General features: G+C 32.3%; 2 protein-coding genes and 3 long non-coding RNA genes across 17 annotated transcripts; 1 reads left to right on the top strand and 4 right to left on the bottom strand.

Moving 5' to 3' along the window:
• The first annotated feature begins 445 nt into the window (after nt 1-445).
• LOC149702111 (uncharacterized) lies at nt 446-6,261 on the top strand. 13 transcript variants are annotated; one of them, XR_016381689.1, is made up of 5 exons: nt 446-714; nt 822-1,649; nt 1,764-3,386; nt 3,448-3,545; nt 3,631-3,710. XR_016381689.1 is itself a non-coding variant. In XM_089865889.1 (5 exons), exons 1-4 carry the CDS (start codon nt 537-539, stop codon nt 4,020-4,022), a joined length of 3,201 nt encoding a protein of 1,066 aa, XP_089722015.1. In that variant the 5' UTR covers nt 446-536; the 3' UTR covers nt 4,023-4,052; nt 4,177-4,264. The 13 variants fall into 13 exon arrangements, 12 of the variants coding, with proteins under 12 accessions (XP_089722015.1, XP_089722017.1, XP_089722018.1 ...); XM_089865889.1 differs by adding exons at nt 4,012-4,052; nt 4,177-4,264 and having other exon boundaries at nt 1,764-3,947; XM_089865891.1 differs by adding exons at nt 3,805-3,947; nt 4,012-4,149 and having other exon boundaries at nt 1,764-3,713.
• On the bottom strand, nt 6,141-6,648 carry LOC149702110 (uncharacterized). The gene is made up of 3 exons (XR_016381690.1): nt 6,556-6,648; nt 6,400-6,491; nt 6,141-6,336 (listed from the first exon to the last, which is right to left on the bottom strand). It is a non-coding gene; the product is annotated as an uncharacterized LOC149702110 (long non-coding RNA).
• A 381-nt stretch (nt 6,649-7,029) lies between these two features.
• LOC149702109 (uncharacterized) lies at nt 7,030-8,208 on the bottom strand. Its single transcript, XR_016381649.1, has 3 exons — nt 8,116-8,208; nt 7,960-8,051; nt 7,030-7,115 (listed from the first exon to the last, which is right to left on the bottom strand). It is a non-coding gene; the product is annotated as an uncharacterized LOC149702109 (long non-coding RNA).
• A 1,953-nt stretch (nt 8,209-10,161) lies between these two features.
• LOC149702108 (uncharacterized) lies at nt 10,162-12,065 on the bottom strand. The gene is made up of 7 exons (XR_016381648.1): nt 11,519-12,065; nt 11,372-11,455; nt 11,225-11,308; nt 11,080-11,161; nt 10,924-11,015; nt 10,612-10,859; nt 10,162-10,391 (listed from the first exon to the last, which is right to left on the bottom strand). It is a non-coding gene; the product is annotated as an uncharacterized LOC149702108 (long non-coding RNA).
• A 242-nt stretch (nt 12,066-12,307) lies between these two features.
• Nucleotides 12,308-16,165, bottom strand: Mlf (myeloid leukemia factor). The gene is made up of 4 exons (XM_089865869.1): nt 15,954-16,165; nt 14,003-14,216; nt 13,511-13,932; nt 12,308-13,446 (listed from the first exon to the last, which is right to left on the bottom strand). The coding sequence occupies exons 1-4, from the start codon at nt 16,004-16,006 to the stop codon at nt 13,146-13,148; spliced, it is 990 nt and encodes a 329-aa protein (XP_089721995.1). The 5' UTR covers nt 16,007-16,165; the 3' UTR covers nt 12,308-13,145.
• Nucleotides 16,166-16,328: the final 163 nt, after the last annotated feature.

Here is a 16,328-nt window from a genome sequence, read left to right as displayed (position 1 = left end):
AGCGTGTTTGATCAGAAAAACTTTATGATTTCAATTCTTCCTAGGTGCCATTGAAAAGATAGGAATTAACATACGGAATTCAGGTGTTCGCCAATGAACTAATGTGGTTCAGTTTAATTTTAAGAGGAAAATTCACAGCTGATACAAAGTTATTATAACTCAAATTTCACAACTATTTGAAGGAAAAACTAACCTAACTTAAAATGCTATAACCATACAAATTTAAATCTAGCATTTCAGGAATTATAAAAAATTCCATATGCTTTTGAATTTTTTTATTATCACTAGAAAATTACAAATTGTATGTACTTCTGAAGTTTTTTACTGTCACTAAAATTTAGGACAAAAAACGCGGTTTCCCCATAGACGACCATATGTTGTTAAAAGCTGACGGCTTTGTTTTTCGACCGATAATCCACGATACCAAAAGAAAATAGAAAATAAGGCGATTTAGCATAGGAGGGGCTTCTATAGCGCGAACAGCCTGCGTCCGCGAGTCGCGTGATCCAGGAGGCTATGCCATAGCCAACTTCATTATGGTTACGGCTGCCACGGCAAACTTAGTTCATCTCCTCCGTCGCCTGCCAGGCGACGGAGGAGATGAACTAAGTTGGCCGTGCGGCTGCAAGCAAGGTGGTGTCACTGGTGTGTGGAATTCGCCATTTTGTCTTGGACTTCCTCGCTGCCTCGCTGGTGTCTTGGACTTCTTTGCTGGTTTGTTCTCTATATTTTCTTAATTCTAATTGTGTTTTTTTTTTTATTATTATTTTCAGGGTTTGTTACTAAACAAACAAAAATACCTGCTTTTCTTGACAATTCAGGTTTCAGTGACTGTATGGATAGTCTACCAAAGGAATCAATTACAATGCCAAAACTTCTTGGACCCAGTGACAAGCTGGGTACCAAGAACAACAAGCATGGTTTACCAAAGGTAACCACTCCAATGCCAAAACTTGGACCCAGTGACAAGCTGGGTACCAATAACACCATGGTTGGTCTAGCTACGCTAACCACTCCCATACAAAAACTTGTACCCAGTGACAAGCTGGGTACCAATAACACCATGGGTGGTCTAGCTACGCTAACCACTCCCATACAAAAACTTGGACCCAGTGACAAGCTGGGTACCAATAACACCATGGATGGTCTAGCTACGCTAACCACTCCCATACAAAAACTTGGACCCAGTGACAAGCTGGGTACCAATAACACCATGGATGGTCTAGCAACGCTAACCTCTACACAAAACATTGAGCCATCAGTCTCAAAAGCTCAACAACCCTTTGAAAAAAAGGGTATCTCTAATGGGAAGAAAGCTTTGTATGGTCTAGAAAACCTAACCATTCAAGCCGATAATATTGAACCCTATGAAACAGGGTCGTCCAAGAAAACAATGTGCCATTTACAAAAATATACCACTCCCGCCCTAGAAATTGGACCCTGTGAAACACAGACAAAGAATGAAAAAAAGCCAATAAGAAAAATGACACCTCTAATAACAAATTATTTTACTAAATTGGAAATGATATCAGAAGTTACTGAAAAGGAACATAGTGGTGGGAGTGAAATTGTTTCCATTGTTCATGAAGAGGCTCAATGTAAGAGCAAACCCGTGGAATCTCTTTGTGTTAGTGATTGCGTAAAACAAGGTAACATAAAAAAACAACTTATTGAAATAGAGACTATGGATGAATTGCATGTACAAAAACAATCTGCTGTTAATAAAGTTAATTCGAAAGAAAATGGTTTGAAAAATAACCCAGGTCCTTACAGGAGGAACTTCTCGGGAAAACTGGGAAGTGACGATTATGAAGAAATTCTTGAATCTGTTCTAAACCAAGAATTTGATGGTCCTTTTTACACAACTTTCTTGCCGGAAACCGTTGAACCCAAAGGAGGGGACATTTTTATCTTCAGAGTTGAAAAGGACAAAGTAAATGAAGTTTTACGATCAGATCGGATTTTGTGGAAGAAAGTTTCAAAACGAAAAGATAATCAAACCTGTATAAAAAGAGGCTATTATTATCTAAGGCCTGGCAAAGATGTTAAATATGATAATAGGTTCAAGAAATTCACTTATGAGCTGATCAATTCTTCTTTTAAAAATTTTGTTGCAATTGCAGTAGAATACTATGGAGATGAGACATTAGTTACACGAAAAAAACCTGTAAGAAATGTCACTGAAAGCATTACGATACCTCAATCACCCCCAGAAAACACTGAGTTGGCGGAGAGTGATAACGTAGGCAATGGGAAAACTTTCCAGAAAATACTAAGTGTAGTTCATGAAAATAATGAAATTTTTTCTACAGAGAAAGCAAATCAAAATTTTGTTTCTGTAAACTCATTTGGAAATGTAATTGGCTTAATTAAGGGGCCTCTAAAAAACGACATTAAAGAAATTTTGTTTTATGAAGGACAACTGATGATAATTTTTGGGTTTTCCGAGTGTCTAATAAAAGCAGCCACATTTCTAAGAACTTCAAGTTCTTTGATTACAACACGAATCACACTTAGTACAATGTGTGAGATGGAAGATTTTGTGATTTCTGGTATTTCCATGAGAAATACAGAATTGCCAAATAACCCACAGTTCCCAGTGTTGTTTCTGCTACATCAGAGATCAAGCCTTGAGGCTGACAAATATTTTTTGGAACAGTTTGTTGTGCCTTTAATGGGGCTCAAGAAATTTGGGAAAAATGTTTCAATTCTTCACAACAGAGAAGGCTTGTCTGAATCAATGGCTTTCACCTGTGAAGGTATGAAAATGGAGCAAAGCAAGGGAATATACTTTGACTCTTATTATTTTAGTGAGAAATTTCAAAATGATTTGCAAACTTCTGTTAAAAAACTTAGAATTGATGGCGTCATTTTGAGTTGCTTAATGACTCAAATACAACTGATGATTTATTTTAATCAAGAATATGAGAAATTAGGGCAGGCGAGTCTATCACTTTACCTCCCAGAATATGACAGTTTCCCAAGTGACAAAATAATTGAATTCCTTGTTTCTGGAAAATATCCGAAAATGATACCAAAGGTTAAAAACTTAAAAGACAATGCTACCACCGATGATATGGCTTTATTGTGCATTGAAAACGATAGAGTTAGCTACGAAGGGACTACCAAGTGCTATTTGGTACGTAATCCTATTGGAGATAAACTGTATTTAGTCAACTTGGAGCAAGATTATTGCACGTGCAATCACGCCACAAGTTGCTACCACATCAAAGCGGCTGAGCTCTTCAGAGATGAAATTGAAGAAAAACATATCGAAAACGGAGAGGAAAGAAATGTTCATTACCACCTAAATGAATTAAAACGAAATAGAAAGCGTTGCAAACCTACAGATGATAAAAACACAGCAACATTTTTTGTAAAAAGAAGTAAACCAAAGACAACGTCAACTCCTATTAAAAATTCTATTATTCTAAATGTTTCTTCAAGAGAAAATCTTCAAGATTTCAGTCATGACGGCGAAGATTCCAAGTTGAATCAGCAAAATGAAGAACCAGATTGCAATATTAAAACTAACGCTATAAAATGTAATTTAAAAAAAGATACCATGGAGCGCGACTTATATTGTTCTGAAAAAACTATCGATCTTGAATTATTTGAATGTGAATCAAGGTGTCAGAATAATTTCAGAAATTCCACTTTTTTGGAAACGCTTTTGCCTGAAAAATACATCGATGGTGGATGCTTGGCCAAATGCATGTTTGTTTTAATGCAATTCCTTCAAAGGGAACATGATTTCATCATTCTAACATCTACTATTTACCAATTTATGTTTTTACCTGACAGTGAAGCGGGCAAAAATCTGGTTTTTAATTATCTTAAAGAACAAAATGACACTCAGCTACGCAAACGGAGTATGCTGGATATCGCTATTCTGTTGCCAAGATCTCCAGGACGTAACGACCATTGGATGTTAGGGCTAATTAAATGTACGTCTTTGACTATTTTTGATTCTATACCACGAACTGAAAATGATACCGGAGGCACTGATAGTGAAACGTTAGACAAGCACTTTGAGAAAATGAGACAAATTGGTAATCAACACTTTGGAACGGAAACCAATTTTAAAAGATGTTATTTTCATGAAAAGTTACCCCTTCAAAATAATAGCTGGGATTGTGGTTTGTTTGTACTCATATATTTTTACTACCTTTTAAGAAAGAAACTTCCAGGAAATTGGCACACCCTTGAAAGCAACAAGGGTCGTAGATGGATTTATCACATGGTTGAAAAATATAACCAGTGCACTACAAAAATACCAGAAAATCAACTATAAATTATTATTGACTTAATTTTGTTCCAAATGCAATCAATAGAAATATATTTGTTTTCATCTATTCAAACTCGACAGAGGCAACTTCGATTTAAAAATTACAGACCACCTTCAAAGAAACCTTAAATTATAATTTTCTGTTTTGGTATAAGGTCCTTTTAAAGCAAATGTTGGCACCTTTGGCGCCAGCCTCCTCACTAATATTTCTACAAACAGATTTCAACTCGTTAGACGCAGGAACCAATGACAACTCGTCAAAGGGGAAAAAGAAATATGGCTTAAATTTTTATATAATCCAACGGGCGGCAAAGTTTACTAACCTACATGCCTATAAACCTAGTGTTCTGACCGCAATTAAGACCAAAGATACCTGTGGAAGGAATATTTAAAGTTCCGTGTATCAAACTGCCCTTTCTTTCAAAGGAACTTGTAAATATATCTACTTTGAGGGTAAAGTAGACACGGATATTAAGGCTCGTGTCCCAATACATTTTGTCAAGTGGTAATATATAAGGCCTAGGCCAAATAACAAATTTTTAAATTAGATACGAAATTTTACCACTCAGCCACACATACGGAAAAACCTTTTTTTTTTTTTAATATTATTTGTTTTATGTTTTAATTTTTGGGTAAATGGTATCATGGTTTTTTAACTGTACTTTAATATTATAATCTTATGTATTTTTATTTATTTTTTGTTTTTTTTTTTTTCAAAAAGTTTAGGTTATAATATAAATTGTTACACTAATTCGTGGCTGTGGCTTGAAATTCTTAACTCATTAAGTTAGGTCAATGACATCATTATGCTCATCAACTTTGTTGAAAAAGGTGTAAACGAGAAATGGCGTAAAACTAAGGAGTAACATAGCTATAATTAAGAAATAATTATGTAACGGTTGACTATATAAAATATTTCTTATTGAGCTAGGTATTAACCATATTAATTAGTAATTAACACTGTCATAGCAACCATTCACTTTTAAAACATTTTTCTGTTAGTTGTAAGATAAAATATTTTATAACCCAAAAAATTAAAGATATTAAAAACCACCGAGGAAACATTTACGCGGATGCTTCGAAGTTAATGAAAACAACACCTCGAGTAAAGACCAAGAAAATGTCTTGTGCCACGTTTGTAACACACGAAACGCGCTGCAATTAACTTTTAATAATGACAAGTTGAATGACTTGCATCAAGACAGTGCACTGTGCAACTACATGAAGGTAAAGTAATGTTAACGAAATGTGCAGTAACAATTGTCTAGTGAATCGCAATTCCACAGAAATTATTAGATGAAATGTTTGCAACACGAAAAGCGCGCTACAATTAACTTTTAAAAAAAGAAGTTGAATAACAAGCATCAAAACAGTGCACTGTGCAACTACATGAAGACAGAGTAATGTGAACTATGACATGTGCAATAATAATTGTCTAGTGAATCGCAAATAGACAGAAATTATTAGGTTAATTTTTTGTGATCAACAATGCACTTATTGATATAGTGCATCATTCGTAAACGCGACTCGCCTCTGTAAAACAGAGTAACATAAACCAGTGGAGTGTACAAAAACGACCACTGTACTTTCGGTTTTAGAAGGAAACGCAATGACAGTTACTTAATGAAATCTTGTCTGTGCGTTTTAACATAGATTTGTATGAGATTCGTCGATTATCGAAAATTCTCAAGTTGTAATTGCGTGAAATATCTCACAAAATCCTGAACAGGTCTGAAACGGTACACTTTTTACATAAGGTTATTTAACTGTATTATCTAAAGCTGTTTGGATCACTTGAAGCCACAACAATAATACATAACTTTTTGGGTTTATTGTGAATTTAACTAAAATATTTTTGGGTTGTTATGGCGGTGTTTAATTCATTATGAAATGCTACTTTTACAAATTGAAAATATTTCAAATTAACTTCATTGTATAACATTTCTTAAAAATTAAAGCAATTTATCATGTAATTTTTTAATCATTTCCGCAAACAAATAGGCAAATGATCCGCAAGATCAATTTTTGGCACTTTTCCCCATTAAATCCTAAGAAAACGGTAAATAATAATTATAAATAATTATTAATTAATTTTAGACACTAATTGGTACCATTTCCTTGGAGGAAAACTGATTTCTGGAGATGTTTGTAAAATTTCAAAAGTATCTGCAAAATCGATTTCTTGATTTTTTTCCCATTAAATCTTAATAAAATGGTAAATAATAATTAGTAATAATATTTAATTAATTTTATACAATAACTAGTACCATTTCCTTGGAGGAAAACTCATTTCTGGAGATGTTTGTAAAATTTCAAAAGTATCTGCAAAATCGATTTCTTGATTTTTTTCCCATTAAATCTTAATAAAATGGTAAATAATAATTAGTAATAATATTTAATTAATTTTATACAATAACTAGTACCATTTCCTTGGAGGAAAACTCATTTCTGGAGATGTTTGTATAATTTCAAAAGTATCTGCAAAATCGATTTCTTGATTTTTTTCCCATTAAATCTTAAGAAAATGGTAAATAATAATTAGTAATAATATTTAATTAATTTTATACAATAACTAGTACCATTTCCTTGGAGGAAAACTCATTTCTGGAGATGTTTGTAAAATTTCAAAAGTATCTGCAAAATCGATTTCTTGATTTTTTTCCCATTAAATCTTAAGAAAATGGTAAATAATAATTAGTAATAATATTTAATTAATTTTATACAATAACTAGTACCATTTCCTTGGAGGAAAACTCATTTCTGGAGATGTTTGTAAAATTTCAAAAGTATCGGCAAAATCGATTTCTTGATTTTTTTCCAATTAAATCTTAAGAAAATGGTAAATAATAATTAGTAATAATATTTAATTAATTTTATACAATAACTAGTACCATTTCCTTGGAGGAAAACTCATTTCTGGAGATGTTTGTAAAATTTCAAAAGTATCTGCAAAATCGATTTCTTGATTTTTTTCCCATTAAATCTTAATAAAATGGTAAATAATAATTAGTAATAATATTTAATTAATTTTATACAATAACTAGTACCATTTCCTTGGAGGAAAACTCATTTCTGGAGATGTTTGTATAATTTCAAAAGTATCTGCAAAATCGATTTCTTGATTTTTTTCCCATTAAATCTTAAGAAAATGGTAAATAATAATTAGTAATAATATTTAATTAATTTTATACAATAACTAGTACCATTTCCTTGGAGGAAAACTCATTTCTGGAGATGTTTGTAAAATTTCAAAAGTATCTGCAAAATCGATTTCTTGATTTTTTTCCCATTAAATCTTAAGAAAATGGTAAATAATAATTAGTAATAATATTTAATTAATTTTATACAATAACTAGTACCATTTCCTTGGAGGAAAACTCATTTCTGGAGATGTTTGTATAATTTCAAAAGTATCTGCAAAATCGATTTCTTGATTTTTTTCCCATTAAATCTTAAGAAAATGGTAAATAATAATTAGTAATAATATTTAATTAATTTTATACAATAACTAGTACCATTTCCTTGGAGGAAAACTCATTTCTGGAGATGTTTGTATAATTTCAAAAGTATCTGCAAAATCGATTTCTTGATTTTTTTCCCATTAAATCTTAAGAAAATGGTAAATAATAATTAGTAATAATATTTAATTAATTTTATACAATAACTAGTACCATTTCCTTGGAGGAAAACTCATTTCTGGAGATGTTTGTAAAATTTCAAAAGTATCGGCAAAATCGATTTCTTGATTTTTTTCCAATTAAATCTTAAGAAAATGGTAAATAATAATTAGTAATAATATTTAATTAATTTTATACAATAACTAGTACCATTTCCTTGGAGGAAAACTCATTTCTGGAGATGTTTGTAAAATTTCAAAAGTATCGGCAAAATCGATTTCTTGATTTTTTTCCCATTAAATCTTAATAAAATGGTAAATAATAATTAGTAATAATATTTAATTAATTTTATACAATAACTAGTACCATTTCCTTGGAGGAAAACTCATTTCTGGAGATGTTTGTATAATTTCAAAAGTATCTGCAAAATCGATTTCTTGATTTTTTTCCCATTAAATCTTAAGAAAATGGTAAATAATAATTAGTAATAATATTTAATTAATTTTATACAATAACTAGTACCATTTCCTTGGAGGAAAACTCATTTCTGGAGATGTTTGTAAAATTTCAAAAGTATCTGCAAAATCGATTTCTTGATTTTTTTCCCATTAAATCTTAAGAAAATGGTAAATAATAATTAGTAATAATATTTAATTAATTTTATACAATAACTAGTACCATTTCCTTGGAGGAAAACTCATTTCTGGAGATGTTTGTATAATTTCAAAAGTATCTGCAAAATCGATTTCTTGATTTTTTTCCCATTAAATCTTAATAAAATGGTAAATAATAATTAGTAATAATATTTAATTAATTTTATACAATAACTAGTACCATTTCCTTGGAGGAAAACTCATTTCTGGAGATGTTTGTAAAATTTCAAAAGTATCGGCAAAATCGATTTCTTGATTTTTTTCCCATTAAATCTTAATAAAATGGTAAATAATAATTAGTAATAATATTTAATTAATTTTATACAATAACTAGTACCATTTCCTTGGAGGAAAACTCATTTCTGGAGATGTTTGTATAATTTCAAAAGTATCTGCAAAATCGATTTCTTGATTTTTTTCCCATTAAATCTTAAGAAAATGGTAAATAATAATTAGTAATAATATTTAATTAATTTTATACAATAACTAGTACCATTTCCTTGGAGGAAAACTCATTTCTGGAGATGTTTGTAAAATTTCAAAAGTATCTGCAAAATCGATTTCTTGATTTTTTTCCCATTAAATCTTAAGAAAATGGTAAATAATAATTAGTAATAATATTTAATTAATTTTATACAATAACTAGTACCATTTCCTTGGAGGAAAACTCATTTCTGGAGATGTTTGTATAATTTCAAAAGTATCTGCAAAATCGATTTCTTGATTTTTTTCCCATTAAATCTTAAGAAAATGGTAAATAATAATTAGTAATAATATTTAATTAATTTTATACAATAACTAGTACCATTTCCTTGGAGGAAAACTCATTTCTGGAGATGTTTGTAAAATTTCAAAAGTATCGGCAAAATCGATTTCTTGATTTTTTTCCAATTAAATCTTAAGAAAATGGTAAATAATAATTAGTAATAATATTTAATTAATTTTATACAATAACTAGTACCATTTCCTTGGAGGAAAACTCATTTCTGGAGATGTTTGTAAAATTTCAAAAGTATCTGCAAAATCGATTTCTTGATTTTTTTCCCATTAAATCTTAATAAAATGGTAAATAATAATTAGTAATAATATTTAATTAATTTTATACAATAACTAGTACCATTTCCTTGGAGGAAAACTCATTTCTGGAGATGTTTGTATAATTTCAAAAGTATCTGCAAAATCGATTTCTTGATTTTTTTCCCATTAAATCTTAAGAAAATGGTAAATAATAATTAGTAATAATATTTAATTAATTTTATACAATAACTAGTACCATTTCCTTGGAGGAAAACTCATTTCTGGAGATGTTTGTAAAATTTCAAAAGTATCTGCAAAATCGATTTCTTGATTTTTTTCCCATTAAATCTTAAGAAAATGGTAAATAATAATTAGTAATAATATTTAATTAATTTTATACAATAACTAGTACCATTTCCTTGGAGGAAAACTCATTTCTGGAGATGTTTGTATAATTTCAAAAGTATCTGCAAAATCGATTTCTTGATTTTTTTCCCATTAAATCTTAAGAAAATGGTAAATAATAATTAGTAATAATATTTAATTAATTTTATACAATAACTAGTACCATTTCCTTGGAGGAAAACTCATTTCTGGAGATGTTTGTATAATTTCAAAAGTATCTGCAAAATCGATTTCTTGATTTTTTTCCCATTAAATCTTAAGAAAATGGTAAATAATAATTAGTAATAATATTTAATTAATTTTATACAATAACTAGTACCATTTCCTTGGAGGAAAACTCATTTCTGGAGATGTTTGTAAAATTTCAAAAGTATCGGCAAAATCGATTTCTTGATTTTTTTCCAATTAAATCTTAAGAAAATGGTAAATAATAATTAGTAATAATATTTAATTAATTTTATACAATAACTAGTACCATTTCCTTGGAGGAAAACTCATTTCTGGAGATGTTTGTAAAATTTCAAAAGTATCTGCAAAATCGATTTCTTGATTTTTTTCCCATTAAATCTTAATAAAATGGTAAATAATAATTAGTAATAATATTTAATTAATTTTATACAATAACTAGTACCATTTCCTTGGAGGAAAACTCATTTCTGGAGATGTTTGTATAATTTCAAAAGTATCTGCAAAATCGATTTCTTGATTTTTTTCCCATTAAATCTTAAGAAAATGGTAAATAATAATTAGTAATAATATTTAATTAATTTTATACAATAACTAGTACCATTTCCTTGGAGGAAAACTCATTTCTGGAGATGTTTGTAAAATTTCAAAAGTATCGGCAAAATCGATTTCTTGATTTTTTTCCAATTAAATCTTAAGAAAATGGTAAATAATAATTAGTAATAATATTTAATTAATTTTATACAATAACTAGTACCATTTCCTTGGAGGAAAACTCATTTCTGGAGATGTTTGTAAAATTTCAAAAGTATCGGCAAAATCGATTTCTTGATTTTTTTCCCATTAAATCTTAATAAAATGGTAAATAATAATTAGTAATAATATTTAATTAATTTTATACAATAACTAGTACCATTTCCTTGGAGGAAAACTCATTTCTGGAAAAATTGAAAAGTATCTGCAAAATCGATTTCTTGATTTTTTCCCATTAAATCCTAAGAAAATGGTAAACAATAATTAGATATAATTATTAATTAATTTTAGACACTAATTAGTACCTATTTCATGGAGGAAAACTCATTTCTGGAGGTGTTTTAAAAGTATCTGCAAAATCGATTTCTTGATTTTTTTCCCATTAAATCCTATGAAAATGGTAAATAATAATTAGATATAATTATTAATTAATTTTAGACACTAATTAGTACCTATTTCATGGAGGAAAACTCATTTCTGGAGGTGTTTTAAAAGTATCTGCAAAATCGATTTCTTGATTTTTTTCCCATTAAATCCTATGAAAATGGTAAATAATATATACAAATAAATGTTAATTAATTTTTGACACTAATTATTACCGTTTTCACTCGGAAAAACTCATTTCGGGAGAAGTTTTTAGAAAATTTAAAAGTATACCTGCGAAAGAGTCTACTTAGTCTACTCATAGGAAAATATTTTACTTTTAAAACAATGAAAATCACTATTGATTGTAAGAATTTTTTGTGTCTTTCTACATTATTTCCAATAAAAGTTACTTAAATAATTAGTTGGTAAAATCATTTCCTTTTGAGTGTCTTTCTACAGCATTAAAAAAGTTAGGCAATTAAGATTTAGCTCTTTAACTTCTCTGAGAGATTACATGTTCACATGCTTAACGTGTAAGCAGACGAAAATCTGGCTTGTAAAAAAGTATCTGCAAGTTTGAAAAAAAAAATTAAAATGTATCTGCAAATTAGTATATGGTTTGTAAAAAAAAGTATCTGCAATTTTGTAAAAATAGTGAAAAAAGTATCTGCAAATTAGGTTTCTGTTTTGCAAACTTTTCGAGGGGTTCGTTACAGGAAGTATCTGCAAGTTTGTAAAAAAAGTTTGTAAAAATTTTATCTGCCAATTAGTACCTCCCCTAATGTCTCGAAAACCGATCGAAGACTACTACATTCCGCGAACATCTCATAGAGGTCAGCGCAATCATCCAAGAATCGCGATTTCCCGATACCGTCTGAGAAGTTCAAATCAGTTCAGTTTACTAGGATGTTAAAGCCGCTAATATCAAATATTCCACGAGGCTTAACGTTTTATTACTTAAATCACGCTTAAATTTATAATTAAATCGTGTTTTAAGGTTATTTCCGAGCGATAAAATGATATTTAAGACAATTTTTCACATTTATTTGAAATAAATTTTGATATAATACACAAAATTCTCCCGGCAAAGCTTGCTTCACAATTTTGGGGTTTTTTTTGTTAGTTTCTTGAAAAATTGTAGGAATTATTTTTGCCTCGAATATCACGAAAAATTATAATTTATTACGAATAAATCTAAGTTTATTTGTTTGTTCATTTATTATCTTAGATAAGTTTCAAAAGTTACCCGAAAAATTCTCTCTTTAGTTACTTTGTTTTATATTTACAGAAAAAAAAAACATTACCGAGACTAAACTTTGTCCAGCAACAAAATGGTTACCGTTAATTTCTAAAATAGAGATTCAAAATTGTCCTTGGATAAACCAAGACGCGTAATCTAACTGCGGAACGACTCGGGTCGGGTGGGACGCTAGGAAATGGGGGATGAATACTCGGAAAAATGGCGGACGCACTTTCTGACCTAGACGGGCCGCCATTTTTCCGCGTATTTCTCACCCATTTCTAGCGTCCTATCGGACCCGAGTCGTTCCACAGTTAGGGGGCCGATGTCCCGCGGATTACAATTTTGAATGTAAAAATAATAAAAAAAAGTCCGTTTGCATAGACCTATGACAAAACAAGGATAATTTTTTACAGTTTATTATTGACTGCAGTTACGGTTGCGAGCCGCGATTTAAACTGAACTGAACCGCGCGCGAAGTTGAAATTAAACTCGAGACAAATTGCCTTATCATATAATACAATTTGACGTATTTTGCTGTGTTATTTTGCTGTGAAATTGACGGAAGGAAGCTACCTCGCAGGATTTTTATTAAAAGATATTTTTGGTGAGTGTGGTAATTAAATATTAGTTTCGTGTCGGGTTTTGGGTGCCTTACTCTTGTCCCCCCTGTGTCCCGACTTGGAAGTGGCGCCGTGAGGATAGGCGTGATGACGTCGCTTGTGTTTCATCTCCGCCCCTTTGGGTTTATGAAGGTGGTTGCTCAAGTCGGGACTTTCTCGTTTGCGGGAGGCGGAAGAGGAGGCGCCGCTGCTGATGGAACTGATCGTGCTGCTGGCGCGGCTGGGAGGCGGCGGCGCCGGGATTGGATCTTCCGGTTCAGTGATGATGGGTTCGGGGGTGTCATCATCCGCTTCAGCACTGCAAGAACTTTCTTTCAACATCATTTCATTCTAAGAGTTTGGCCTCGAGCTTAGATATTTACTTGGAATGGGCATCCATGATGGCTGGTACTTCCTCCACTCGGAGTCTGGATTCGATGGCGGCGTTGCGATTGTTTCTGCCTACGAAGGGTCGGGCCTTTTCCCTCCATTCGTCATTGAAGGCTTCGGCTTCTTCTTCCTCCAAGTTGATAAACTCTTGGTTCTCGTTCAATTCGCCGGTGTACCCGTTCCTCTCCTTCTCCACGATGTGAGCCCTTTCGCCCAAGTGGTGACCAATGGCCATCTTCTGAAGACCCGAACGAGAGTCTCTCATTGAATTACGCGTTTCTTTCACGCCTCCGGGAGCGGTTCTAGTCGAGGAAGTGGCCTGATACACTTGGGGCGTCCCGTTTTCGTCAGTCGTGTAAGTCATGACTGACGACGAGGAATAACTGTGCATACTCGGGTTTTGAACCATCTGAGACTGAAAGTCGGTGCCAAAGTTTAGTGGCTTTGAACTCAAAAATCGACATTAAGAAGAGTCGTCTTTATACCATATTGTTAAAAATGTTCGGTATGTTTGGGAAGAGACTGCGTCCAAAGCCAAAGGGCATGAGAGAATCGGAAGCAAAGGGATCCCTCCTGACATCGGGGGCCGGTGGCGACAATCTCGGAAACCCCAAACCTCCCAAGCCCATCATACCCCCAAAAGGAGCCATCATGTTGTCCATCATACTTTCCATGCGTCTCATCGTCTCCATTTGGTTGCTAAGCACATTTTTATTATACTTTCATGAGATTTTTTAAGGATGAATATCAAAGCAACGCGTAAGTTAAAACACTTGGTTCGGGGCCCCCAGCCGAATTTCGAAGATATTTATAGGAATTACAGGTATTTTTGATGGAAATATAGGATTTTATATTACGGTTTTCCAGAATTATAGAATTATATAGGACACCAAAATATTACTTTTTATTTTTTTAAGAAACAGTACCGCAAACAGGGGCGGGGCAATTAAGCAAACTGTTCAAAAACATACCCTCCATAGGAATAGCATTAGAACCAACTTTGGAGGCTCGTAACTCTGGTTCTACTAGAGATACGGGGATGCCTTTTGAGTATGTTATAGTCCAATTTGTCCCCCATCCAACCATACTAAAAATTAAAAACTTACGGCTACGACAAACAGGAGCCGAGTAATTAAGTAAAAGGTAAACAAACATACCCCCCTCCATAGGAATACAGGGTTCATACAACTTTTGGAAAACAAATTTCCCCGAGATTTCCAGGTTTTTCCCCACATACTTCCCTGAATTTTCCAGAGTTACGAGCCTCCAAAGTTTAGTGTATGCTATTCCTATGGAGGGGTTGTTTTTTTTACATTTTGCAAAATAACACAGCCACTGTTTGTCGTAGCCCAAAGATTTTAGTATGGTTGGATGGGGGACAAATTGGACTATAACATACTCAAAGGACATCCCTGTATCTCTAGTAGAAACAGAGTTACGAGCCTCCAAAGTTTATTGTTAAAAATCAAAAGTAACCTAATAACAATAAGTGAGCCAAAAATACGTCGACTATTGACGTAGCCTCAAGTTTAAAGTATCCTTGAATGGGGAGCAAAGAGGACTATAACATATCCAAAGGAGATCCCCGTATCTCTAGTAGAACAAGAGTTATGAGCCTTAAAGTTCAGTGGTCAAAATCATAAGTAACATAATAACAATAAGTGAGACGACACCATAAGTTGACGAACATTTTGCTTAATTACTCGGCCCCTGTTTGTCGTAGCCCTATGTTTATAGTATGGTTAGATGGGGGACAAATCGGACTATAACATACTCAAAGGGCATCCCCGTATCTCTAGTAGAAACAGAGTTACGAGCCTCCAAAGTTGGGTCTAATGCTATTCCTATGGAGGGGTTTGTTTGTTTACGTTTTGCTTAATTACTCGGCCCCTGTTTGTCGTAGCTCTAAGTTTATAGTATGGTTAGATGGGGGACAAATTGGGATATAACATACTCAAAGGGCATCCCCGTATCTCTAGTAGAAACAGAGTTACGAGCCTCCAAAGTTTAGTGTAATGCTATTCCTATGGAGGGAGGTTGTTTGTTTACGTTTTGCTTAATTACTCGGCCCCTGTTTGTCGTAGCCCTAAGTTTTAACTATGGTTGGATGGGGGACAAATTGGACTATAACATACTCAAATGACACCCCCGTATCTCTAGTAGAACCAAAGTTATGCGGGGATACAGTATAAGGTTGTCAATTGCAAGTAGCAGTTACGTTACAAATACTATATTTAACATTGAACTCTAAAGCTTCTACGCGACCAATTTAACTCGTTCATTAACTGATACTTTAATTCGGTTAATTGCCATATTTTTTTTTAATGACTACGGTCTACGAATACGATTCGAATAAGCTTCAGCTGGGCGATATTAATTCACTTCCTAGCCAAGGCTTAGGTCAACGCGATAATGTAAATTTTCATAATTACTCACCTGAAAAACGGATCGTGGTCGAAATCCCTCATAATGGAGCCAAAAATAGACATAATAAGCCTATTTAATCCTTAAAATCTTTTTAACTTTTAAACTTAAATCCGAGCCAAGATTTCAATGCCAACTTTCGCCAAATAATTTCGAGATTTCAATCTCTCTGCCTTTGCCTTCTTCTACAACTGTAGCGTTACGTACATTCCCAATGAAAAGGATTAGTACGTTTGCAAGCCGAGAATGACGTAACAAAAAAGAATTTTCTAGAACAACCACGTGATCAATATAAGTTAGGGAAGCAAGAAGGCTGTATTTAACTGGAGTAGAAATTACGATTTATTTAGATTGGAGAACGCTGAAAACCCTCAATTCAAAAATTGG

Source organism: Phalangium opilio, unplaced genomic scaffold (genome assembly GCF_054372755.1).
Source record: "Phalangium opilio isolate 3A_F unplaced genomic scaffold, DU_Popi_V2 ptg000017l_1, whole genome shotgun sequence".
Lineage (NCBI taxonomy): Eukaryota > Metazoa > Arthropoda > Arachnida > Opiliones > Phalangiidae > Phalangium > Phalangium opilio.
This window is presented reverse-complemented; position numbering and strand designations above follow the sequence as displayed.